This window comes from Monodelphis domestica, chromosome 2, assembly GCF_027887165.1.
Source record: "Monodelphis domestica isolate mMonDom1 chromosome 2, mMonDom1.pri, whole genome shotgun sequence".
Taxonomy (NCBI): domain Eukaryota; kingdom Metazoa; phylum Chordata; class Mammalia; order Didelphimorphia; family Didelphidae; genus Monodelphis; species Monodelphis domestica.
In genome coordinates this window covers 77,914,035-77,941,938 of record NC_077228.1, presented here as the reverse complement: position 1 = coordinate 77,941,938, position 27,904 = coordinate 77,914,035, and the positions used below count along the sequence as shown (strand labels likewise).

At 41.4% G+C, this 27,904-nt stretch overlaps 1 protein-coding gene across 1 annotated transcript; it reads right to left on the bottom strand.

Moving 5' to 3' along the window:
- Positions 1-2,842: 2,842 nt before the first annotated feature.
- Positions 2,843-5,539, bottom strand: IER5 (immediate early response 5). The gene has a single exon (XM_007507852.3). It carries the CDS (start codon positions 4,801-4,803, stop codon positions 3,829-3,831), a length of 975 nt encoding a protein of 324 aa, XP_007507914.2. The 5' UTR covers positions 4,804-5,539; the 3' UTR covers positions 2,843-3,828.
- Positions 5,540-27,904: the final 22,365 nt, after the last annotated feature.

Sequence of the window (27,904 nt, the reverse complement as noted above, 5' to 3'; positions counted from 1 at the left end):
GCGGGTTTACTGAGATGTTAGCTGGACTTGTCCAGGAACACACAACTAGGAAATGCAGAGGCAGCCCTTCAACCAGGGTCTTCCCTACTCCAGGACAGTTCTCGATGTCCTAGCTGTCTTTTCCCAGCTGAGGAGTGCAAGTATTGATAGCTTCACATTTTATGGCATAAGAAGTCTCATAGGCTAAGTGACTTTCCCAGAATCACATAACTAGTGAGTAGAAGATTTAGGACTTAAACCAAAACCTCTTCTTTACAACACACTTGAAAGGGATTCATTTTTAAATACACCAAGACTTTCCTGACAAGTATATTAACATTTTGAACAAAACACTTTAGAACCAGAAACCTAATTTTTTAACAAAGAAGCCAATATGTTCAGTTACCATTAAAAAAGATGGGCTAAATATTTAAAGGTGTCCGCATACCTTCCAAATTCTTATGCTAACTGATATAGGGTGATCATAAGGAAAATTTTTAGTGTGGGAAGTTGTCTCTTGAACAATCAGTCCTGCCACAGCAATATTTGGGCCTAAAAATAGCAACTGTTAACCCCTTTCCAATTTAAAAATGCACTTAAGTGAAAGTGGCCCTAGTTTAATAGACTCACTTTCTTACAATTAGGAATAGCTATAAAATTGTCACCAAACTATTGTTAACATTAGTTTGAACTAACAGCATCTAAATAATCTTTTGAAACTGTAATAGTTTGAGGTTTTTTCAGGCCTTGATCCTAGGGACCAAGGAATTTTTTGGAAAAGCCATCTTAAAAAGAGCACTTAACCTTACAAAAGCATGATATTTTTTAACAAGCTATTATTTTTAAAACAGGTTATTTTTGAATTCGTATACTAAAGATACATGATGGCATAAACTCTTAAAATTGTCGAGTTTAATGTCCATGCAATGTTAACTGCTGTAAATAACTTAGTACGGTTAAATGAAAAAATTAGGAATAGATGTACAATGAAAAGTCAGAGGATATGGGTTCAAATTGCCATCTGAAGTTTGCTTACTACCTGCATTGACCTTACCCAAATCACTCTCCTTGGGCCCTATCTTCTCTAGATCCTTCCAAATCAAAACTATGTGATGCTCACTATCAGTCTACCACATTGACTTTTTCTTAAATTTCCTCAATTTTCCCTGCCACCTTCTGTAACCAGTTCAGAATCTTGTGATCTATTCATTTCAATTCATAAAACTATAGTTTACTATAGATTTCTATAATTATAGTGTACTGTTTTAATGCCTCTGCCTACTATTTCACAATTACAGACTTTCATTATCAATCTACTGTTTTTCCACTTAAAACTGCCACCTTAGGCCAGGCCCTCAATGCCCTTTCACCTGGATTATTTTTATAGCCTCTTAATTGGCTTCTTCATTTACACTCCACAGAACTGCCAAATTGTTATTTTCAAAGCAGAAGCCTGATCATGTCATTCCCTCCTCAAGAAGTTTCAGTGGCTCCCTCTTGCCTCTAAAATCAAATACAAACCCTTTTGTTTCATTCCTAGTTTTTTACAATCTGGCTCCATCCTAGTTTTTCTTGCTTAGTGCACACATTAACCTCCAGACTAGGGCCTTGCCAAACAGGCCTGCCTGCTGGGTTCCATTTATGGCACTCTATCCCCATACCTTTTTGCAATTATTTACCCATATAAAGAATGCATCCCCCCTTTCCCCCTCACCTGGTTTCCCTGAAGTTTCAGCTTGGGTCCCACCACCTGTTATAGGAAGCCTATCCCAACTCTCCCCTCTTTGGCAAACTACTCTGGATATAATGGGGAGGGGTGTGTGTGTAAGATTTTCTTTTTTCTCAATTGGAATGTAAACTTTTTGAGGGCAGAAACTGGAGGGAAACAAAGTATTGCATTTATATCTTTTGCACATAGTAGGTACTAAATAAAAACATTCTTCATAAATGGATTTTACTCTGTTATAGCAAAAAAGCTCACTTTTCATGAAGCAGTCAACTTCAGATATAGTAGAGAAACAATTGTTCTTGGTTGTGGCTCTTGTATTAGCCACATGACCCAATAGTGATGTCACCAATTGGCATTTAAACTGAGTCAGGAAATCAGTCTACTAGTATTAAACTTCCTACATTTGCCTACCATCAATGGCCACCTCATTTGATATGATCTGTGTTATCTCTTGATACTTATATTTTGACACATCTGCAATATAAAACAGCAGAAAAAACACCTCTTTAGACATCTAGGACATTTCTCTAGAAGGCATTGATGGTCATGGATTTACCAATCATTAAGAAAATGAACAAGTTTTCTAATTTAAAAAAACTAAACTCCAAAATTTTTCTCCCACCTTAAAGAAAGGGTGGTTATCTTTGAGTGACTATCCTCACATTCCCAAAAGGGGAGAAAAGATTTTGGCATGATCAAATAATTACCCCACCACCACCAAAAAAAGTTAATTTAGATATGGCAACAGAATGTCAACTAATTCTCAGGAGTAACTTTATAATTAGCTGTGTAGTTTTTCCAAAAACCTATTTATTTTACTTCAAAGTATTAGTAAACTCATTTTAGTGAAAGGGATAAAAATATTCTAATGGAAAATCCTCCAGCCAAAGGATTGCTATACCCTATAAAAGAAAATTAGTCCAACCTACACTAGTGTTTCTCAGTTTCCACCATTTTTGTTTCAGGGTCCTAAACAAAAGTATTTTATTTCATAAAAAAAAAGGCAATAAACAATTTCACTATGGTCTGGCAAAGATTGATTATTAAGAACCACATGCTTTTTTTCTTGCTCACCCAGGCAGGATCCCTTCTCCAAATCCCATACAGGTAATAATAGAAAAGGACACAGTGAAGTTGATTCAAAATATTTAATACGTGTTAGACACGTAAAGTTACATTTTATACAAAAAAAAAGTCAATACACGAAGAAAATACTGTACAAAAAACTCTACAAGTTCTCCCAGCCTTTATACAACAAAGACGGGAGTAATCAAATCTACTAAGCCATAAGGCCTTTCCATTAGGGCATCTGTAAACTTTTTCATTAAACACTTTTTAAAAGCACTGTGTAATAATTCTGACCTAGAGCTTTTAAAAATATATATATGTATATATATATTTCCTTATAAACTCAGTATTTCTAAGCTTGATCTCTTCTAAGAAGCTTATCAAGCTTTTTTAAATTGGGGATAGGAGGGTGTTGAGGGAGAAGGGTGAGGATGGAATTTGTCAAAAAGAAATTTTCCCTCCCACCCCCGAAGTTTGAGCTCGAGGGAAGAAGATTCTTCACTGGGAACAAGAGGTGGTGAGGAAAGGGGACGGAGGAAGAGCCGGCTCCAGCCTGAACCCCTCTCCCCTTAGGAAAAGCCGAAGAAGAGCATTCTTGCCCCCAGCAGGGCTCCGGGCTGGATGTGAGCGAGGAGTGTGTAAAAAGTCCCTTCCTCCCCCAGAGTGAGGGGGACTCCCCGGCCCGGGGCGGCCGCTTCCTTCTAGCCGCCGGTGGAGGAAAGTCCCAGCTCCACGCCCCCCGCCCGCCCCGCCCCTCCCCCCTGTGTCTCAAGCCCCGGACAAGAAACCCTGTGACAAAAAAGCCTTACTTCAACAATAAACTTACAAAAAACAGCTTTATAACACAAGACCCCCCGCGTGTCGGGGGTGCCCCGGCGAGGGTGGGCTGAGTCCCGCTGCTCGGCCCCCGGACAGGTCCCGCTGCCCAGCCGGCTCCAGGTGGTCCCCACGGGCCGGGGGCGGGGGCGGAGCCCGCTCTGCTGGGGCGGAGGCAGGGCCAAGCTGCGCCCACCCCTTCCTCCCCTCCCCCCGCCCCGCCCGGGCCCGGGCAATCAGAAGGCCACGATGGCAGTGCTCCAGGGGTTGAGGTTTCTTAACACCGGCTTATCGCAGTACATCGGCCCGGGCTCCGCCGCTTCCGGACCGCGCTGCGGCTCCTCCTCCTCCTCCTCCTCCTCGCCGTCCTCGTCCTCCCGGCCGCCCACGGGGGTTTTACGCAAGAGTCCCGAGAAGCTGGAGCCGAAGATGGTGATGAGATTGGCCACATTACCGGTCTCCATCTCCTCCTCCTCGCCCGGCTGCTCCTCCGAGTCCCTGCGGGGTTTCTTAACCGGGGAGCCGCCCGAAGCCTGGCACCCCGCGGGGCCAACCCCTACCCCCGCGGCGCTCCTTTTACGGGGGCAGACGGGCGGCGGCTGCGGGGCCCCCTCGTCCGAGCGCGGGCGACAGCCGCAGTCAGCCCGCGGGGTTCCGGGGGGAGAGCAGCAAAAGCGGCGGCAACAGCAGTGCCGCGCCCGAGGCGGCCCCTCTGGGGCGCCTTCCCCCCCGCCGCCGGCGCCGCTGCAGCCACTTCTCTCCGTCTCCGTCGCCTCCACGCGGCGCCTCGGGGCTTCGGGCACCGCCTCGGCTCTCACCGGCGGCGACCCCTCCATCTGGCGCTTCCCGAGCCCTGGGGGCAGGGCAGGCGGCTCCAGGGTGGCCAGGGCGGGCTCAGGGTCCTGCTCCATGCTGCTGTCTCTCGGGAGTGGATCTCCCCAGCCCGGGGCCGGCTCCCCGGGAAGCTGCTGCTGCTGCTGCTGCTGCGGTGGCGGCGGGGGCTGCGGCTGCGAGGGTCCCCCAGCCCCCGGGCCACCCAGGCAGAGGCCGCCTTGACAGGGGTCGCTCAAGTAGACCTGGCGGGCGCTGCGTAGCACCAAGGACACCAGCAGGTTTTTGTGGAGTTTGATGCCGCCGCGCTGAACCCTCGAGTTGTAGATCTTGCCCAGGGAGATGCTGACGATCCGGTGAGCCTCCAGCTTGAACTCCATCCTCCTTGCTCAGGCGCCTCCGCAGCTCTCGGGCGTCTGACTCACGGAGGCCGAGGGGAGAGGCGCGTCCTGGGCTACCCTCTCGTCCCGTCAACGGTGAGGGTGTGGGGCCGGAGGCGGAGACGCGTCAGCTCCTCCCTCAGCCCAAACCGACTGAACAAACAACCGGGACAACGACGACGCGAGCTCTGACCCCCTTTCTCACGGCCGCGACACACGACACAGCAGCTTAGCAACCAGTCCCGCCGCTAACTGAGAGGAGACGGACGACCCGGCGGCTTTATATAGCCCTCTCGCGCCAGCCAATCAGGCGGGACTAGCGACCGTTCCGACCGGTTCGGGGAGAGCTCGCGCTCCCTCGTGCGCGTCTCCCAGCCAATCAGAGGCTGAGGACGGAAGACAGGGCAGATTCGAACGTTAGTCCCGCGGAGCCCTCTCTTAAAGGGGGAAACAGCGTGGAAGAGGAAGCGGTTCTCGAGAGCGTGGGGGAGGGGAAGGAGAAGGCAAAGTCCCCAAGGTGTCACCTCAGTGGGAGCTCGGGCTTTCTCGGAGGAGACGGGAGAAAGTCGGCGCCAGCCCACTCCTTTGTTCGGCTGCTTGTGTATTTGGGAGTGGGTTAGGTGTGAACTAGACACAGCTAGATTCCCAGAACCAAAGCTGGTGCTCCTAACGGTGGGCCCCCTGCCACCGCCCCCAAGACCCCCCCCCAAAAAAAAAAATTCCCAGTAATGTGTAAGCGGTCCTTCAAAGACATATCCTGGATGGGACGCCACCTGGGCAAGTGAAAGGAGCGTTGGAGGCGGGAGAAACCCGAGTTCGAATCTTGTGTCTTTGGCAGTCCCTGAAACCTCCCCGGCCCCCAGTTTCCTCCTGTGTTACGGAGGCCTCTGGGGTCCTTTCAACCCTAGAGGAAGGGCCAGGATTCTCATCCTGACTGTGCCCCTCCCCCGACACTGTACCCGGACACACACCCTTTCCCTCTTACTCCACCCTTTCCCCCCTCCCCCATCCCTCCCGGCTTCCCCGGGCAGTAATTCCATTTTAAGAGCCTTTGCTAAAGGAGGGTTTGTAGCTTGTCTGGGGCGTGGGAACACGTCTGCTGGGTCTTATTCTAAGGCCCCTTACCTGCCCGGCTCAAGCACTTGTTTGGTTACAGACACCAAGCCCCTAACTTGGAGGAATACAAACAAATTTCTGCGTTGCCCCGAGGAAACCGGGACTGGGGAAACAATTCTGTGGTTTTCTCCAGCAAAGTTCTTGTCAGTTTATAGTTGCGTCCCCCACAAAGGCTGTTGTTACAAGCCTTTGGCCAGCAGTACAGGTCAGAAGTTTTTCAAAAAGCAAAGCAAAACTTCGCAGAGTTTAGGAGTCAGTGTTGGTGCTGAGAAGTCTTGCTTTTCATATGATGGGTCATTACAGTTTGATGTGTCAGAAGACCAAAATACTTTGGAATCATTTGCCAGTACTAGAATTTTCTGAACAGTAAATCTCTTCCGGATTCTACACCTACATGACATCATTGCTGTGTATATACTAGAGAGCTGTGTCCTGGGAATGGCCGTAGGCAAATCACTTAACTTCTTGGTGACTTCATTTTACCTTTAAAAAAAATGGAGAGAGTGAAATTGATTCCATATAAGTAGGAGGGAGAAAGTGTTAAGTAAGTTAGTGAGTGTGTTTTGAGCTAAGAACCCAAATACTGTCATTTCAAAATACAGATCCCTTATTTACAAAAAGCCAAAATATAAAAATATAGACTTGGAAAACTATTAACTCTACAAAGTCAATTTTTTTTAATCATGTGGAAAAATGCAAGTGTGGGAAAGAAATAGCTTTAGGAGGAAAAAAAACTGACAGCTTTTCTATCCTCTTCTGTCATCTCACCCCCAAACTCACTTTTGAAAGTCACTTTTTCCACTGCCCCCCCCTCCACATCTCTTTTCCTTTCTGACTGCTTTGCTATGAAGGATTCCTTCCCCTCAGACAGTATTTATAAAGCAGGACTAGGTCAAGGCTTCCAGGATCACCCTAAATTCCCTTTATTCATTTCCTTCAGTCTCCACTTCTCTTTTTAAAATATAAACGCTCATGTCTAAACTGTTTCCTACTTTGTTGCTTTGTAAAGGTACCATAGATTGCTTCTTTCAATCAGATTTGTCTTTTCTTCTAGTCTTTCAAGAAAAAATGTGTCCTTCAATAAAGGAGCACTTTTCTAAGTAGTTAAAAATGAGTACTGTATGATATTCCTGAAACCAGTAGGTCCAAGCAACCGAAGGAGAAGCACAATACTAGATGAATGTATTGGGGGTGGGGGGAGTAATCATTTGTAAGGGGGAAAAGAGGTTAATTTTCAAGGGTTCAACTTTATTATTTAAGAGTTTGGTCACCAGGAATTTAATTAATTCCAAAGAGATTTTATTTACAATTTATTTACAAAATGTAGAAAGAGTGAAGCAAGAAATCAGAGAGAGGATAAAGTAGGAAGTCTAGCCTGAACACTAATTTATCTCCATCCCCTGGCTCAAAAACTTGGCAGGGGAGTTTAGTCCTCAACCTAATAGGTCTCAGCCCTTGTAGCCAAGACCTGGGGAAGTCTCTTCAGAAAAATTCAGCAGTTAAAGGTCAGCTTTTCACTCACACCTGTCAGTCCAGTCAGCAGATCCTTCTGCCCCTCTTCACCAGCCTCAAGTGGAAACTATGAAGAATTTCCCCAGGCTCCACTTCTCAAAAATGAAGAAAGTGTCTCCAAGTCAAATCCTAGAAGAACAATTTAAATCTTCACAATCAGGGAAAGAGCTAAGTACCTTCATTGTTACTATCAGGGGAGAGCCAAATCCAGTCTTCACAAATTGATTGGGAGACAGTTGAACAAATTCAACATGTGAATATCATGGAATATTATTACTCTGTAAGGAATGACAAATGTGATAGTTTCAAAAAAAGAGGAAGAGAGGCAACATGTCAATGGATACTGGGCTGGATTTAAATCCTCCCTTTGCCACTCAAGCTGTTTGATCATAGGTCAGTCATTTGTTGTTCTTCAATCATGTCAGACTCTGTGGGACCCCATGGAAATTTTCTTGGCAAAGATGATAAAGTGGTTTGCCATTTCCTTCTCCAATATCTCCCCATTTTACAGACCAGGAACTAAGACAAATAGGGGTTAAGTGACTCACCTAGAGTCACACAGGCAGAAAGGGTCTGAAGTCACTTTTGAACTCAGATATTCCCATCTCCAGGACCTATACTCCACCTTACTTCCATACCTAACTGCCCCAAGTCATTTAACTTCTCTGTAAAACAAAGGTGATAATAATATCTATATCACAGGGTATTTGTGAGACTTGAATGACATGATATAGGCAAAGTGCTTTGCAGACCTAAAAGGGACAAAAAAATGCCTGTTATTGTTATTATTTGCATATAAAATTTGTGTAGCAAAGCCAAAAGAGCAATGTTTACAATGACTACAACATAAATAAAAATAGCCTAAAAAGGCACTAAGACTTAGGTCAAATTCAAATGATATTGACTGATACCAGCCTAATAAAGTTATTAAGCAGCCAAGCCTTTCCTTTCTGAACTACAGAAAGTGACATGTATTATATATATATATATATATATATGTATGTACATATATATATATCAATTACAATAATTCTATTAGCTAATTTTACTGTTATTTTTTGAGAGGGTAGAATTTAATGGTTACTTTGAGTGTTTTTGAAGAGGTCTTGGTTGTGTCAAATTAAAATTTATCAATTAAAATAATTTTAAAAGAGCAATTAGTTGTCCAGAGTGGAATGTCCTAGGATTATGAAACAGCAGAGGAAATAATTCCATTAGACTGGGAGACCAGGGGCTGTTTTTGATCTTTTACCTTTTATTCCCAGTGCTTTAGAGATAGTAAGCACTTAATAAATGCTTGTTGACAAATAAATTTACTTTTTTTTCTATGAGGTGCTGATAGAGGAAAAATTCTAGGTTTATTAATTAAATGTATAAACATGCAAAATTAATTATCTAGGCTCTCTTTCTTTCTCAGATAGAATAGGCACAGTATATAAAATGTCTGGCCCAGAGTCAGAAACACCCAAGTTTCCTGAGTTTAAATCTGGCTTCAGATACTGAGTAGCTGTATGACCCTGGATAACTTATATAACCCTGTTTGTCTCAGTTTCCTCATCTGTAAAATGAGCTGAAGAAGGAAATGTCAAACCACTCCAATATCTTTGCTAAGAAAATCCAAAACGGGATCATGAAGAGTTGGACATGACTGAATAACAATAAAAAGATCTCCCCTTCTCAATGAGCCCATTCTACTCTCAGAACCTTGGAAATTTAATTTTAAAATGTAACGAGGTCTGTTTCCTTTAAGGATATATTAGATTATGATCCTGTTAACCGAAATCATGATTCTGTTTAACTCTTTTCAACTTTTATGGCCTAAGAGGATGCATGAGATTGCCATACATCAAAAATTATTTCTCCATCTATGATGTAATTTTAGACTACTTAAGCTTTATTAGAACTCTAATTGAAATTCCAGGTTATTTTTCTGAGCTCTGAACCTGTGCTTAATCATCATAAAACGAAGGCTTTAACTTTTGGAATCTCTGCATTGTGATAGTGTTAATAGGCAGCAATTACCCCTCAGACGAACTCAGTGGAAATATTTTTCCATTAACACCTATTTATAATTTCCTCCTCAACTAGATAGTAAATTCCTTAAGTGACCATTGCTCTTTATAGCCTACATAGCACTTGGAAAAAATACTCTGAGCAATTTCTTCATAAATAATAATTATATCTATAGTACCTACTTCACAGGATTGCTAAGAGGTTCAAATGAGACATCTGTTACTTTTCAACTGTTACTGTTCTGTAACTATTTGTTTATTAAACTAGAAGATGAAGGACATTCCATAATTTTAAAATGAAATAGTTGGACACATAGAATGTAAGCTCTTTGAGTGCAGGAACAATTTGGTTATAAAAATTCTTTGTATTTGAATGGAATTTTATTCATTTTCTTATTCAAATTTAATTTCATGGCTTAATAGAACAAAAGAATAATATTAGCTCAAATTCTAATGCTATCTTAATTAAGCCAACCCCAAATTGAGTTCTTAGGAAGTATAAGTTTACTTTACCTCTACTTCATTATTATAATCATGTTCAAGCCATACCACAGCCTTATAAAAGATTATAAGACATAAATTGCACCCTGGATAAATGTCATATTTTGCCTTCTTATTTGTGAACTTTGTAAAAAAAAAAAAGGTAATTGTTTGCCTGTTCTTTTCCAATTAAACCTTTATTGAGTGCCAACGATGTGCCAAGTACCTCTCTAAATATTAGCACTTCATTTAGAGGCAGCCTATAAATCTTTATATTACTACCAAATTCTTCCCTCCCCCAATTCTAAATAATATAGCTATTATAAGCAAGTTTAATTGAATAGACAATTTTTTGTTGTTCTGCACAACCTGTCTAAATAAGTTGTATAAACTAAGTGGATGTAAAATTCTAGGACTTATCCTCATTATTTTAGTCTATATCCACAAAAACAAGAACATCTTACACTTGGTATTTTGCTTAAGCAGTCTATTCTTCAGTTGCAAAAGGTATCCCTAGCAGTAAATGTATACTCTGAATTTTAGTATCAGTTCTTAAGACTAGTATCAGCACTGGGGGACCCAATGTTTCTAGAATAATTTGAAGTCTTATGAACTGATGTAACCAGGAAATTGTGAAGATTGGATTTGGCTATCTCCTGATTGTAACAATGAAGGTACTTAGCTCTTCTTTATTGGGAAGATTGAATTGTAATCCCCTATCTATTTTTAGATTTAATCCCCAAAAGTGTTAACTCAGTATTTGAAGTAGATCTACCCATTTTAACTACAAAAATGTGCAAACTAACTGCTAAAGGTGCAAACAAATTACAAAAGGTGTGATCTAACCAAAAAAGGTATAATCTAACCAAAAAAAGTGTGAACACCCATTTCCTATATTGAGTGGGCAGTCCTGGAGAGGAGCGTCTGCTGTGATGGGTAAAGGTGAAATTTAGGGGAGATGACACAAGAGAAAAAGATCTTTAAATAGAGAACCACAGAAGCCAGAGAGCGATCAAAAGAACTCTGACTTGGAGTTGGACTGGAGGATCAGTGTTTTGAGCTTGGAGTGAAGAAGAGTCACTCAGAAGAGACTGAAAGACAGATACTTGAGGAGACACTAGAAGACAGACACTCAGACTTGGCTGTGGAACTGGACCCCTGGAGGAGCTCTTGCAGGAGACCTCAGACTGCTTTCTTTTTAGAAGGTCATTGGTCACTGTGGTGAGTGAAAGGCTAACTTCGTTTCCCTGTCTTTCTGGAGGTGTGAACCTCTGAGAAAGGCCCATCATCTTGAAACTTCTTTCCCTGATTAGGGCCTTAGAATTTCTACCTGGCTCAGAGGAAGTTAGAGTTTTCTCTCTCTCTCATTCCTTAATATCTTCCCCCTATTGTAAATAAACTACCTAAATTCCATTTACTTGAGTAATTCATTTTGGGATTTATAAACTGAATTCCTGGCAACCACCAACTTTAATGTACAACCACATAAATTAACAAAATACAAAGTCCAATTATTTTAATTGCACTTACCTCCCAGGGTTGTGAGGACAAAAAAAGAACATTTATGAACTATTTTGCAATCCTCAAGATGCCATATAAATTATTATTACTATTATTTTTGTTATTTTAAGTTCATCAATCATTATTGCTTTATGAGCACTTTCAGATTTTGTCAAATCTTGAGGGCTCTCCTGGCTCCACCATTTATTGAACTGATCTTTGGACAAGAGATTTTAAGTTCTGTTAATCTAAATTCTCATTTGTCAAAGTGTAGTAATAAACTTTGCTGTACCTTAAAGGAATATTATGACAATCCAGTGAGATTATGGTTCATAAATAAAGGACTGAAAACAATTGAGAAGGCAACTAAGTAGCACAGTGAATAGAGCACCAGGTCTAGAATCAAGAGGACCTGGGTTCAAATTTGACCTCAGACCCTTCCTGGCTGTGTAACCCTGGGCAAGTCACAACTCCAATCCAGTAGCCCTTATTAGTCTTCTATCCTAGAACTGATGTTAAGGCAGAAAGTAAGGTGTGTGTGTGTGTGTGTGTGTGTGTGTGTTTTTAACATAATTGAAACTTTAATGACTTGTAACTTGAAGATAATTCTTTCCAATCTATTCAGAGATGAAAGGTTATTTTGCTAGAGGTTCCTCTTATCTTACATTACACAAATATCCCACCCACTCACCTTCTTCCCCTTTATCTCTCTCTCTCTCTCTCATGAAGAGATAGCCCTTTTTCCAATGAAAACTCTGCTATGTTTATCTTTGATCTTCTCCCTTCCCATTTCTCCAATAGATTATACCTTCTAGCATTCCTGATCTCTAATCTTTAATCTCTCCTATCTACTGACTCCTTCCCAGGTACCTACAAATACACTCATGCCTCCTCCACCCTCAAAGAACCCTCACTTGATCTCTTCATCCCTGTTAGCTATATTTCTCCTTGCTTTCTTGGCTAAACTTCTTGAAAAGATAGTCTCCAATCCATGTCTCTACCTCCTCTGCTCTCACTCAATTCTAAGGTAAAATTCTAAACCCTCAATCATTCACCTGAAACTGCTCTCTCCAAAACCACCAATGACCTTTTAATTAACAAATCTAATGGCCACTTCTTGGTCATCCTTCTTAACCTCTCTCCAGCTTTGGTTTCATTGGTCACTCTCTTCTGTGTACTCTCTCTAGGTTTATGTGACATTTCTCTCTCCTGGTTCTCCCTCCTATCGGGCCAATTATTCTCAGTCTCTTTTTGATGGATCCTCATTCATATATCACACAAGGAGTCTTTCAAGGCTCTGTCCTGGCCCCTCTTCTCTATATTATCTCAATTGATGACCTCATCAGTTCCTAATGGATTCAATTATCAACTATATGCAGATGATTCCAAGATTTATACTCTCCAGTTCTCCAGTCTCAGAACACCAACTGACTCTTGGACATCTCAAATTCAAGTTGTCTAAAACTGAACTGATTATCTTCCCCTCACCCCCAATTCCTTCCTTCCTCTCAACTTCCCTATTAGTGGTAAGGGTAGTACTGTTCTTTTAGGCATTTAGGCTTAAAACCTTGGTTTCACCTTGGACTCCTCTTATTCCACATATTCAAGCTGGGTTGCTACAGCTTCTCTACTTTCACAATATCTCTCTGAAATACTCGCCCTGGGGTGGCATCTCATCACCTCAAACTTGGAAAATTGCAATAGCCTGCTGTTAAGTTTTTCTGTCTCAAGTCCCTCCCCTTCCCAGTCCATTGTCTGCTCAGCTGCCTCTGACCATATCACCTCCTCTCTCTCCACACAATAATTTTTAGCTGCTCCCTATTTTTACCTCCAGAATGGAAATATAGACTCCTCTATTCCTGCCTCCTCTTTTGAGGTTTCTTATGTTTTACTCCCCTTGATTTAGTGTGATCTAGTGACAGTCAGTTATCAGTCACTAAGTATTAAACACTTACAGTGTGCCAAGCAAAAATCATGTCCTGCCCTGGAGGAGCTCACAATCTAGTGACACTGATCTTCTTGTCATGCCTATCACATGGTATGACCTTTGGTCCCAAGCCTATGATCTTTCTCTGGCTATCACCCATTCCTAGGCTGCTTCTCCCACCCCTCCCAATCTCTATGTCCTGCCTTCCTTGGTTCCCTTCAAGACACAGCTCAAATCTCACTTTCTTTGAGGTCTTTCCTGTTCCCCTTTTCCCTCTAAGATTACCTCCAATTTACCCTGTGTATATCTTGCATATGCAGAGTTGTGTGTGTGTTTCATCCCCATAACAATATGAGCTACTTAGGGGCAGAGACATTTTTTCGGTTTTGGTTTTTGCTTTTCTTTTTATAAAACCTCAGTAAATCATACCATTCCTGGATCCTAATATGTATTTAATGAACTCTTGTTGACTGATGGAGACTTACAATCTACTATATCTCTGTTTCCCAAGTTTTTCAGAGCCTGTTACAGCTCTTGAGAACTTCAGGGTGACCTTCAGAGTACTGGAGGAAACATACTAGCCTCCATCAAAGATGTGAAGGACCTCTGTCAGAGTACAAGTTCCCTGTGGGTGGGAAACCTCCTTAGCTCTACTGTGTTACATCAAGGATTTGTCCAGGTTCCTGCAACAAGTAAGGAATCAGATCTTTCTAATTAGCAGTCTAGCCCCCTCCCATATTTCTGAGAGGGTTTGAAACCCACCCCTTCTTACAGGTTTAATACAGAGGTCAGAAATCGGCATCAGAGTCCAAGTTGTTTATCTGAAACACCTTGTTTTTCCAAAGGTAAAGTGTCAGATTCACCTAATCCTGTAAGAAAGCAGATTTTCCTCAATGAAAGAAATCAGAATGCCACAATGAGACTTTTATTTTCCCTCAAGTTAAAAATTAGTTAAAAGAAGCACATCTGTCTGGTAGAAAAGAGCTTGGTGGCATTGCCCTTTTAAGAAGGCTAATATTTTGGTTCCTAGTTGTTGTTTTTTTTTTCCCTTCTCCCAGTCTCTCTTTCATTCCCAGGCTGATGTAATGCCTTAGTAAGTTTGAGACAGAGTCACATGGTGGCCTCTGAGGTCAGAGTCCTGGATAGCTTTTGGTCTGGTTTTCTTTATGTTTGATCTTGAGAGTTTTGTCCGAGCTGTGTTTGAGTGTGTGTCACAGCAACATGCTAGGATTGCTAGGATTTTTCATACGCTCGCCTGCCGTGAGGTATCTTTGGATCCTAGAATCCCGGGCTTCGCTGGCATGACTACAGATTGCCACATACATGCCTGGGGGCTGGGAGGCTGGGGAGAGCCCCGGAGTTCTCACTCCCGGGCTTTGTTGGAGGCAGCTCTACGTTTCAGGCTCTCCTATTTCACTCTACAGAGGTTGTGTTCCTTAGAGGTTTTGTAAAGCTTGCAAATGTGCTCTTGTGATGATGGCTCTTTGGATTTGCTCTAGCTGGGTCTGTTGGCTGATGTGTATCTTTCTGTACTACAGATTGGTCAGAAGGTTGGTATACATTAAGAACAGGTAGAATGAGGCAGTCTTACAAATCCGTCTGGGGTTTTCGGTTTTTTTGTCGTTGTTGTTTTGGTGGGGGTGGAGGGAGCCCCTTTCCCTTACAAGAGAAGGGGAAGACAGAGCCCAGAATAGGGTTCTACTCAGTGTTCTCATTTTCGCCCCCTCCAGATCTAACTGGTTTGGAAAGGTTTGACAAACAATTAACAACCCTCCCTCTCAGCTGCTGTTTCCCAAAATAAAGCAGAGGCATCTAGGGTGGGCGGGGTGCTGGGAAGGAGGTGGCCTCTTTGGAGTAGCCAGAATCCTCTGTAAAACCTCCATCTGGATCTCCCTAGGCAAAGGGGGGAGGGTGGGAGTGAGAAGAGGGGAGTGGAATCCCAGGAGATCAAATTAGCAGGAAGACCTGGGCCCACCTGGAAGGCAACTAGAGAATTGCTTGTAAAGACAGGAAACAGCTTGTGTTCAAAAATAGTCATTCTTTTTTTAAAGCAGCATGTTGTGTAGGGTTGTTGGTTGGGGTTTTCTTTCCCTCTGGCTTTATCGAATAAGTCATTCTGATTAGGCTTCCTTAAGGAACTAGGAAAGTCTTCAGGCACAATCTGCAATTCTTTCATCCCCTCCCCATATTTTCAAGAAGTGTTACAACCCATCCCTTCTAGATTTAGTCCAGAGGTCAGAGGAATTGCTTCTCTTTTCCTATCACTTGCCTTTTCCTGCTTTCCAGTTTCATCTTCCTTCCTTCCCTCCTTCCCTCCTTCCTTTCTTCCTTCTTTCCCTCCCTCCTTCCCTCCCTCCCCCCCTTCTCCCTTCCTTCCTTCCTTTCTTTCTTTCTTCCTTTCTTTCTTTCTTTCTTTCTTTCTTTCTTTCTTTCTTTCTTTCTTTCTTTCTTTCTTTCTTTCTTTCTTTCTTTCTTTCTTTCTCCTCCTCCTTCTTCTTTTCTTTCTCCTTTCCTCCTTCTCCTCCTCCTCCTCTCTCTCTCTCTCTCTCTCTCTCTCTCTCTCTCTCTCTCTCTCTCTCTCTCTCTCTCTCTCTCTCTCTCTCCCTCCCTTCCCCTCCACTCCCAGGCTCATACCTTAAACCTAAGTGTCCCAACTTCTAGCTAACTGGTTCAGGATCAGGAAGATTCAGAAGTGGCCTTCTTATCTGAGTGGGTATGTAAGGGGTGGCAATAAAGGGATGGGAAATCACAAAGCTTGATTGCTTATGTTGCTTTGCAGAAGGTTAATGGATAAGGTGCAAATACTAAATAAACAAAGGTAAGAGAGGGGTTGTAACCCTTTACTTAGAGTAGAGGATGTAGGATGGATTAGATCAAGTGGCAAGACCAAATTGCATTATAGCAGTGATGGCAAACCTTTTAGAGATGGAATGCCAGGCATGCCCTACCCCCTTGCCCTATATAAAGGAGGAAAGACACAAGCCCATTGGACTGCTGGGTGAAGAGGTAGGTGAAGTGAAAAATGTCCTCAGCAAGTGTAGAGAGGGGGAGGTGAGTGGTCTGAGTGTTCTGCTTCCCTCCAGCTCTGAAACCTGTGAGCTGCCCACCTTACCTCCTTTGTGCTCCCAGAGGCTGCTGGGCAGAGGGGCAGATAATCTGAAAAAATGTCATCAGGTACAATGGACAGAGGGAGAGGAGCAGCTCCTCCTGAGTCCTTTTGCCTTTCTAGTAATGAACTCTGGAGAAGGGGTGGCTGCATGCCCATAGAGAGTGTTCTGAGTGCCATAGGTTCACCATCACTGCATTATAGGATAAATATAGCTTCAGTCAAACCACTGTTGAATCTAGCTATGTGGAAAAAATTGCTTACAAAAATATTTTGCATAAGAGAAATAAGATTTCTATCTCAGAAAGAGATTTGACCTATGAATCATCTTTTATTTCTATCATTTTCATTTGAATTCAGCAAAAGGCATTGATTCTAGGGAAACAAACAAGCTAGAATAGTCAAAGAGCTGTTTTTCTTGTCTTCAGAATGTAAAATTAAAAACTGACAAGCTTCCTCAATATGGCAGATAATGGCAGAAGATACACATTTTATTTTAGGACATCTGAGCTAATTCTCATGTTTCTGAATAAACTAAAATTAATCAACTAGAATGTTGATGTATGGTGCTTCATTCAAGAATCCATGTATTTTATTTCTCATATGCTAGGACATTGACATGATTAGGCAAGTTTTAAAATGTACTTAAGTCTGCTTTACAATTAAGTTAAACCAATAAATGCAGGGTGTCACAAAACTTTTAGTGCACTACACTAAAACTTATCCTGAAACCATGAGGTCAGAATAATATAGAAAATGCTAGACTTTGATGCAGGAAGTCAGTCAGTTAACAAATCCTCATTAAGCCTTACTATAAAGCCCTAAAGACACAAATACACCAGCAAATAAAGAAATAAATAAAGGTAGTTTGGCCCTTAGGAAATTTACAGTCTAACTGGGAAAGGTTACACATAAAAGGGGAGCTGAAAAGTGGGAAGACAGGGTCAATAAATCCTGAGAAAGATGGCCCTTTCCCAAAACAGAGACTTAGGGAAGAACTTATCTATAAATGGCAAATAGGCCAATAGGTAGACTTAGTTCAAATCCTTATCTGAGAACAACCTATTTAACTGTTCTGTGCTTAGAATTCTTCATCTATAAAATGAGTATATCAGGTGTTTGTTGTGAGACTTAAATGAAACTGAAACTCACACTGAAAACACCACTTTTCTTCCCAAAAGAAGCATTACCCTTTTGATTTATGTATTTCTCCCACTTGTGTGAGCTGGACACCTCTTCTCCAGATCTAGTTCCAAGGCCTTCATTGAAAAGAGCATTAGAACTGAAGTTACAAAATCCAGGTTCTTGGTTATGTTACTTACTGTGAATCCCTAGGCAATATCACCTGACAAAATAGCAAAAAAAAAATGATAAAGAGCAAAATGTATCTGTAAGAAATTTAGTGTATGGCCCAACAGTCAGATCAGCTTTGTCAAGAACATTTATAAGTGAAATGAGAAGGGCAACAAACAGACAGAAAATGAAACAGATTTTTAGTGATTTTTGTATAAAAGTATTTCTTTCAATAACTCTGGAACCATTATATTTGGACTATAATATTTCATCTCCCTTATGGGCTATTTGAGGGAAATGATACTCAAGGAGACAAAGGAAGGAAGAGTATCTGGACAGAGCTTACCCAGTTTTGAAAGCACTTGAGGGATTCATTTCCCAGATACAGAAAGAACCAAACAATCCAAACTTATCTCCCAATACTCCCTAGCAAGGATCCACTGCTGCAGCTAAATTGTTCTTGGCTCAATGATCTTTGATGGTGCTCCTTCATCACCTTTCTTCCAATATTCTTCCTTTTTCTTTACTTATCTAAGTCCTACTCATCCTCCAAGACTCAACTCAAATCCTATCTCTTCCCTAAAGCCTTTCCTCACTGTTCCGCTTAACAATAAACTCTCCCCTTCTATAAAATAGCTTTTATTATTTACTGATTTTGTAGTCTATCATTATAGAATATTACTAGCTGTGGTGGGGTGCTGGGGATAGGAGACTGGGTTGAGTAGAGGTAGAACAGAAACTGAGAAGGAAAGAACATAGCTCTGGCTGGATTGCTGTTGCCCAAATCCAAAGTATATTTTTAAAAGGCTCTATTAATCTAAGAAGAGTATCAAAGGCATACAGCCAAGATACGGAAAAAGTCCAAAGTAATATGTTTCATTATTTTAAAACTTGGATCATTTAATTCAACCCCATTATTTTCTTTATCTAAGGAAATAAAGTACTAGAGAAGTTTAGTGATTTGCTCAAGATCACACAACCAAACTTTGAATCCAGATTCCCAATGCTTGTTGCCACAGTACCAGGCTATGTTCTTTAAGAGCAGAAATTGTTCCCTCTTTTGTCTTGGTGTCCCTAATTTTCAATTCAATTTAACCAGTGTTTATAAAGCAGCTAACACATTGCCATGCACCTAAGAGTGACTTAATCAATGTTTGCTGAATGAGTGAATGACTGATGGAAAACAGAGGAGAACCAATTTTTAGCCTAACACAATAACTGAACTTTGGGATTTGTTTGCTAAAGCACCTCTGGGGCAATTTACTTAGTCATCTTTGATCAGCTAAAAAGCAGGAAATATCTCAGATTCAAATATAAAAGTTGTCTCCAGGATGGGAAAATTTCAGAGGGCAGTAAATTTGTGGTGGGTGTGTGGATGTGTGTGTATAATCCTGGGGAAAGCTATTATCACCTCATTAGCACATTAATTCACTCTTTACTATCTGCTGACTAGGGTTTCCTAATAATTTAAATCCTTCAGGAATACAGTTTTAAAATTTGACCAGCATTTATAAAGCACCTACTATATGCAAGATATAGAAAGTTGTCCTAAAATAATAATTGGTTAAAATTGTCCAGTACCAAGTAAGATTCCTGGATCAAGAGCTCTTTGTAGGGGGGCAAGCTAGGTGTCTCTGTGGATAGAGTCTGGGGGAGTGGGGGAGGAGTCCTGGGTTCAAATTTGACCTCAGACAGGCCCTAACTGTGAGATCCTGGGCAAATCATTTAACCCTAATTGCCTGGCCCTTACTGCTCTTCTGCCTTGGAACTGATAGATTTTAAGACAAAAGGCAGGGGTTAAAAAAAAAAAGTCCTTTGTACAGCAAGATTTTAAGTGATATAAAGATGGAATAAAGATGTATGTGTGTGCCCAAAACACTTCCCTGCTTAGCTTTCCTGTGGTTTATGTGGGAATCTTCACAATTCTTTGCTTCCCTGGTAAGTATACAATAACAGCAGCCAGTATTTCGACCACAGCAGCTGTTCTGAAAATATTCACTTTGAATCAACAAAGGATGCAATTCCCTACCCTGCCCTGCCAAAAAAAGAGGGAAAAAAAATTGGTTTGTGTGAGGGGGTGGGGAATTAAAGGGTGACTGGCTTCTTTAGTGAAAGGAAGCCCAGTAGGGTGGCCAGTCCACTGATTCAGTGGAGGAAGCTGCTTTGGTTCTGCGCCTGGCTCTACTCACTGTCCAGCTGTGGGGCCAATCATTTAACCTCTGTGAGTCTCCATTTAGTCATGGTTGGGACTGGATCATCTGTAAACTCCTCCAGCTACAGTGCTAGGTAAAAAGAGGCATTAGAAACGCTTTCAGGAGCTAAGCATTTGCCAAATTCAAGGAAAGGTACCTGAGGGAACGGGGAGTTTTCCCCAATCATTCTCCCTTGTAGTTTTTAGGTTTTAAATGACAAGCACCAGAAGTACAGAGATTTTTGTCCAAGAATGCAGTAAAATTGTAGATGTTTAATCTATTCTCATAGTCAAGGGAAGGCTAAGTATCTGTTTGTTTGGCATGATGGGAAAAGAATTTGGTCAGTTAGGCTTGGCCTCGGCAGCTCCTGAGATGCCTTCCATCTCTGAAATTCTGTGATTCATTGCCTAGCAAAATGATACCATCTCTATGATCCAGGCTGAATCGGATCTGGAAATTAATGCATTATTTTAATTTTTCTGTATGATTGAACTTCAAAGTGAAGAAGTTGAAAGCATTACTATCAGTGCTGAGTCCTGATTTAGGGGGTCAGCTGGTGATGCAGTGAATAGCAGTGATGCAGGGCCAGATGTTAGAAAGATCTCTCTTGTTTGCTTCAGCTCCTCATCTGTAAAATGGGAACTCATTGGGGAAGGAAATGACAAACCACTCTGGTGTCTCTGCCAAGAAAACCCCATGGACTTTGTCACATAGAGTCAGACATGACTCAACAACTAAACAAAAACAACAGTATGATGTCGTTACTGTAGTTTACCTGATGATACAAGGCACAGCTAGAAAACGGTCTCCTGGCGGCCAAAGTCAGAAATAAAGTGATTTCAGGCTGCCAGACTTGGAAATAGAAGCCAGTTGCAGATAAAAGAACAATCTTCACAAGTGTGGGCTGTGGAAAGGACTGCTCAGCACACAGCCCTCTCTTCAGCCATGGAGAGTAGTCACCATATGGAGCAGGATCTTCAGACTACAAAGGACAGCGATAGACGCAGGCAAAGCAAGGACGGTGTTGTCTTTTCTTTTCCCCTTGGAGTCCAGGCGGTGAAAATTTAATATTCAATAGAAAAAGGGGATAGACAGTGTTGGCTGTTAAATGTTACATGCTTAACCCATGCTGACAGAATCAGAGAAGCCCGAATGACTGGAGTATAGTAGGCATGCCTGAGCATGCAACAAGAGGAATCTGCTAAGTCACCTCCCTCCCCAGCCCTCTACTATTTCCTGGTCAGTACGTGAAATCTCCCTACTCCTGGAATTATTATTATTAGCTATTATAAATTATTTAATTATAAATGATTATTCATGGAATGCTCCAGTAGATCCTTACTGGACCACAGAGCAGACCACTTTGTGTTCTCAGATGATTGTACCTCCAAGGCTAAGATGAGGTAGAATATGGATCCATCTGCTGCTGCTTGTGCTAATTATGGTCCAGCACTGGACACCAAGAAAACAGAGAGCCTCCCTCAGCCATTGCTGCCCCATCCACCCTTGGTCACAGTAAATGGAGAATTTTTTAATGCTGTGTATGGGTTCACTTTCATTGGCAATATATTCTCCATAGATATAGATGGACGATGAGGTTGATGCCCACAGTGTTGGAGCTAGCTCAGCATTTGGGAGCCTCCAAAACAAAGTGTGGGAGCTGTAAGGGTAATTTTAGGGTTGTGACTTAATCTAAATTTATTTGGTCACCAGAGAATATCCCAAATAAAATACCCAAGTCAGTTTGGAAATTTTATGGTGGTTTAATTAATATAGAGGGAAGGAATTAAGGAGAAGAAAGAGGGAAAGGGTATAGAATTTCTCCCGCCTGGCCTTTGCCAGGGGGACTTCAAATACCTGCACCATGAGGTTTTTGAAGAAGATTAGAGGCTTTCCTAAGAGGATAGTGTTTGGAAGGTAAAGGAGAAAAGAATCAGCCTAAACTCAGAGAGAGCTCAGTGAAGATGCCTCACCTGAACTAGGCTACTAAGCTTCCTCCAGTATTGTATCAGGGAAACTCACTGCCAAACCCACCAAGCCAAGATGCCAAAATGCCCAGCAAGCTTCAGCCAGAGCCACCTCTCTGAGAAAAGAGGCTGGAGAGAGGAAGTGACACGAAAAATATAGACTATTTTTACATCACTTTCCTGCATCTCACATGAACCAATGGTAGCTTAAGCTTGACTTAGGACAGCCCAAGGGTCTGTCAGTTGTTTCTGATTTGTCATTTGCTAGCACATGTCTGTCATAGGCCATCCTTCTCAATACTTAATCCTTAAGTGGGGGTGTAGACATTCCTGTTTTTGTTAGACTAAGGAGGGTGGAGTAAATCTAAAGTTCACAGAGAGAAGAGGTATTGCACTACATATCAGACTGAAGGTCTACAGAGCCAGTGGGCTGACCTCATTATTGTAGGCTCACAAAACCAGAAAAGTGAACCAATTCCATTTGAATTGTCTTAGGAAGGTTCTGAGGATCTCCTGGCAAGATAAAGCCCCAGACACAGAGGTCCTTTCTCAAGCAGAGAGCAGAACTAATGAGCTGGCCATATTGTTCAAATGCCACTTGAGTCTACTTTACAGAGAATTTACACAAGGTGACCACAGGCTAGTTAGAGGAAGCAGAACAGGGACACTTTCAAGGTCTCTCTGAAGAACTGATTGATTAGAATTGATTGAGAGGCATGAGAGACCCTGGCATAGGACTACCCAGCACTGTATAAGCAAAGCAGAATTTCAGTAGCTCAAAGGAAATGGGAGATGTGGAAATTTAGAGACATCTCCACCCCCAAGTGGACTACTTGTGCCCAACCTGTGGTAGAGTTTTCCAGATTCCTTTGGACCAATCAGTCACAGCCAAACATATGTTCTGTTATCCCCATGTCATGATGACATTGGTCTTCTTCAAAAACAAAGGATGAACAATTGTCCCACAGACCTGGCCTTGGCTCGGACGTGGATTTGTGTTTATGACTTCAAAGTTATTTGTTCAGGGCTTTTAAAAGTTATTTTTATCTTGAACTTAAGAAACAATACATAGATAGAACTGGCATTTCCATATGCAGAGTAGACTAGAAAAAAGGATTGTGCCTGAAACTGAAGATTTCTATGTGCTTTTTTTTTTTTTTAACATATTACAGTAAGTTCAACCTGTGGGTTTCAAAACTGTCCTGCCTGTCTGTGCTTCTTTCTGACCTTCTTGCTCTTTTTTTTTTTTTAATGTACCAGGATTTCTAAGTAACTAGGACAGCAGCAATGAGACTAGGTAAGGTGCCCCTGATTGAATGAGTGTTCATCTTTGTTATCCCTCAGACCTGGTTTTGAAAGGACAGTCACCCTCTCTGCAGAGGACCAATAAACATATACCTTGGAGGGCTAGATGAAAGGGAGAGGGAACCTCAAAAGAGACCACTGGAATAGAGACCAGATGCAAAGCCTTGATGAAAGAGGCAGGGATTTAGAACATGGATGATCAAGTGAGAGCCAGAGTCTCAATGAGAAAAGGTAGAAGAGGGAGTCAAAATGCCTAGTCTCACTTTCTCCCTCAATTCCTTTTCATGGTACCCCTTGCTTCTTTCAGGGGGCCTTCTTCTGGAGGCCTTTTTCAGAATCCCCAACAGTTAATGTCTTCCCCTTTCGGATTACTTTCATCTACTCTGTATATCTCCTTAGTTATTCACATACTCTCTCTTCCATTAGAATTTGAGCTTCTTGAGACCAGAGACTGTTTGATTTGGCTTTTTGCTTTTCTTTGTAGGCAAAGGAAGGTACTCAGTGAATGCCTGGACACCTAAGAAGTTCTTCTTGACTGACTGAGGAGGTCTGGAGTTATCCTTTGTGGTTCTGGAAGAGAAGCAGAGAATGATCTGCACTAAGGAGTAACTTGGGATTTATCCAGTTGGTGGTACTTTGAGTCAAATAAACAATAGAAATCACAAGGAAAAGTAGAACTCACCTGAGGGCAAAGTTGCTAACCACCTCCAGAAAAGATAGGAAAAGGTTGTTGTTTTTCTGATAATCAAAGGGCTTAGGAATGTGCCCATTCTGCATTCCAAATGAAAGTAAATTTGAGCATCTTGTTTGCCTGCCTGCAAGCATGCAAGGAACTTGTGGTTCCCCCTTGGGGGAAATACAAAGGAGTCCACCCTGGGTGGGAACGTGAGCTAAAGTGAATTGGGTGAGAAAGTCCTACTTCCTTCCAAATTACACCCAGATCCTTTGAGTCAGGGACCCAATTGGCACATAAATCACATTTATGTTCAGCCAATAACCAGATTGCTAATGAAATGCATATACTGAAAGGCAGTATGATAGAAGACTAGTAGAAGATTTGAGTTTCCAACTAGACAATATTTTAGATGGCTGCCAAGTTGTGTGGTGGATAGAGTGTTGGGGTGAAATCAAGAAGACCTGAGTTCATGTCCTGCCCCAGGGACTTACCAGCTGTGTGATCTGGCCAAGTCACTTATCCCCTCTTAAGCTTCAGTTCCCTCAGCTGTAAAATGGGGATAACAATAGTTGTAAAAATCAAATGAAATACCATAGAAAGCAATAAATGCTAGCTAATAAATGAAGGATCAGGGGCATCTAGGTGACTCAGTGGATTGAGAGCCAGGCCTAGAGATGGGGAGTGGGGGGAAAACAGTCTTGGGTTCAAATCTGGCCTCAGACACTTCCTAGCTATATAACCCCGAGTAAGTAATTTAATCCCCATCACCTAGCCCTTAACACTTTTCTGCATCAGAACTAATACATAGTATTGATTTTAAGATGGAAGATAAGAGTTTTTAAAAAAAGAGGGGAAAACAAGGTCCAGAGATGGAAATAGGTCATACAAAGATGGCAGCTAAATAAAAATTTCTCTGGAGGAAGACTCCTAGGAAATGTAATATAAAGGATGAAGTTGGGTTTGGGTGGTGACAAGAGAGGATTCTGAGCTTGCCAAATAAATTTGGAATCAAGATGCATGGTAGGAAAGGATGTTGCACAAGCTCTAAAGGAGAAATCCTAAGAGAGAAGGTTCATTCTAAGAGTGAAGTTCTGAGCAATTAAGGATTGATATTGTGGGAGAACTGAATAGGGTCTCAGGAGCCAATATCTGAACAACTGGACTAGAGCAGCTGGCAAGACATTGGGAGATGAATGTTTGCTATGCTCATATTCACAGTGAGTGAACATGCCTTTCATAAGCCAGCTGGCCCCACTACCCTGGGCCTTGGCAGAATCAACCAGATGGGCCTGTCAGAGTTGGAGCAGGGCTTCACAAATTCACAGTGGGGATTTGGTTCTACTGTATTGAGAAACGGCATTGATCGGAGCAAAATAATCTATGGTTGTCATTGTAAGCTATCGTTATTTTGTACTGTGAATAAATGATTCTCTTAAGCATCTAAACTTTACAACCTGCTTCTTTCCTAGATAGGTGAGACAAGAAAAGAACAGCAACTTATCTTGGGGTAATGAGGGGGTAAGAGAAGGCTATAGAGACAGGCCACAAATAAATAAGTTGGAATCCTCAAACCCTTCTTTTATGGTAACTAAAATAGATGTGTAAAAACATGTTAGATTGAATCAGGTCTGGTATTAATTAACAGGATGTGCTACTAAACTATGGCCTTCATATCAGTTAAGATTATATGACTTGTAAGGATGGAAGATTCCTCAGAGACTGGATTCCAGTCCCTTTATTTTACAGATGAAGAAATCATTTGATCTGCCTAAGATCACACCACTAGTTAATTCCAGAACTAGTAATGGCTCCGGTCTGTGAATCAGAAACAAAATTAGTAATATGTTCCATGAGTGTCCTTGGTCAATTGAATTCAACTCTGGATGTCAGTTTCTTCATCTATTAAATAAAGAATATGTGAGATGATTTCTGAGGTTCATTCCAGCTCTGTCCTTCTATAGGATGATATGAGATGATGGTAACATGCTGGAGGATGTGAAGATTGGATTTAGCCATCTCCTGATTGTAACAATGAAGATACTTAGCTCTTTCTTTATTGTGAAGATAAAATTGTAATCTCCTGATTGAAACAATGAAAGTACTTAGCTCTTCCTTTATAGTGAAGCTAGAATTGTAAGCTACAATCTATTTTTAGATTTTAACTACCAAAAGGTGTTTAACTGCAAAAGGTGAATTAATCACAAAAAGGTGATAAGTAACTACAAAAGGTGAACTTAACAAAAGAAGTGTTAAGTAACCCCAAAAGATATAATCTAACCAAAGAAGGTGAAAACTAAAGAATGGACAGTCCTGGAGAAAATCTAACCAAAGAAGGTGAGAACTAAAGAATGAGCAGTTCTGGAGAAAAGTATCTGCTGTGATTGGTAGGTGTGAAAATTTAGAGGAGGTGACACAAGAGAAAAAGGTCTTTAAATAGAGGGAAAAAAGACTGAAGTGGGACAGTCAGTCACCCTGGGCTTGGAGTGAAGGATCAGTCACTCTGAGATGAAGGGAAGACAGACTTTCTGAGAGTCAAGGGAAGGCAGACATTAGGAGAGTCAGTCACCCAGGCTTGGAGTGAAGGACAGAGGAGCGACTGGAAGACCAACACCCAGACTTCTTAGTTGTTGAGTGAAAAGCTGACTTAGTGATCCCGCCTTTCTGGAGGTGTGAAGCCTCCAGGAAAGGCCCAACTTCTTGAGACTTAGACTCTCTCTCTCTCTCTCTCTCTCTCTCTCATCTTCCTTCTATTGTAAATATTGTAAATAAACTACCATAAACTCCATTTATTTTATTAATTCATTTTGGGATTTAGAAATTAAATCCCAGTTGACAACCTAATTAATATATTTCAGAGTCCAACCACAATTAAAATTTTTAACAAGGACTTTTAATTTTACATTCTGCATCAAATATGTGCTAATATACAATGCAATTGTCAATTTAATAGAATTCTGTAAATTTGTTCAAGCATTAAAAAGGTTTTTTTCATTTATATTTTCATGAGAAAATCAATGATACACCAGTTTTTTCAGATTGAAATCATATCATTGAAGGTTAAGTACTGAACATAGATTATAGATCCTCGAGACTGATTGGAGATGTATTCAGTCTCCTAGTGAACTGGAAATATGACTCCATCCATTACTTCCCTAGACAGCTTTCCATTAGTCTGTTGGTAAAGAACCAAAAGAATGATATTCACTATAGCACATCATCATAAAAAGTATAAAGATTAAGACTAAAAAAGTGAAGCAGTCAGAGAAGTCCAAGGCATTACCTTGGCTCAGTTAGGAAAAGGTGAAAAGAGATTTCAATGAAAGAATTAGCCCATTCATCTTTCTTGACCTCTCAGAAGCATTTAAGAATGTTGACTACCTCTTACTCCACATACTCTCTCTTCCCTGGTTTGTTAGTTGGTTTGTTTCTTTGGGAATATTGTCCTGTCGTGGTTCTCTTTGCATTTGTCTGACATCTTTGGGGGTTTTTTGTTTGTTTGTTTTTGTTTTGCTTTTTAAACTTTATTTTCTTTATTTTTTTATATGAGTCTTTCCCCACAACATGACCAGTATGGAAATAAGTTTTGTATGATTGCACATGCATAGCATATATAAAATTTCTTACTATTTTTGAGAGGAGGAAGGGGAGGGAGGGAGAGAATTTGGGACTCAACATTTGAGAAAACAAATATGACATATCCTTTGTATGATCAACAACAGCCTCCAAATCCTGCTCCATTATGCGAGGTGAACTCCAGAGCACTATCCTGGGCTTTTTCTTCTTTCTGTATGCTCTGTTTTTTGTCTGTCTCTCTTTTTCTATGATCTCACCAGTTTCCATAGCTTTAATTATTGCCTGTATGCAGATGACTCTCAGATTTATGTATCCAATTCTCATCTCTGTCTACTGTTTAATGCTACTTCTCTGACTGTCCTCAGGACACCTCCACTGGATATATAGCCATGTTGGGTACCTAGAATGCTAAATGTGCAGTCAGGAATCCCACCTCTAACAC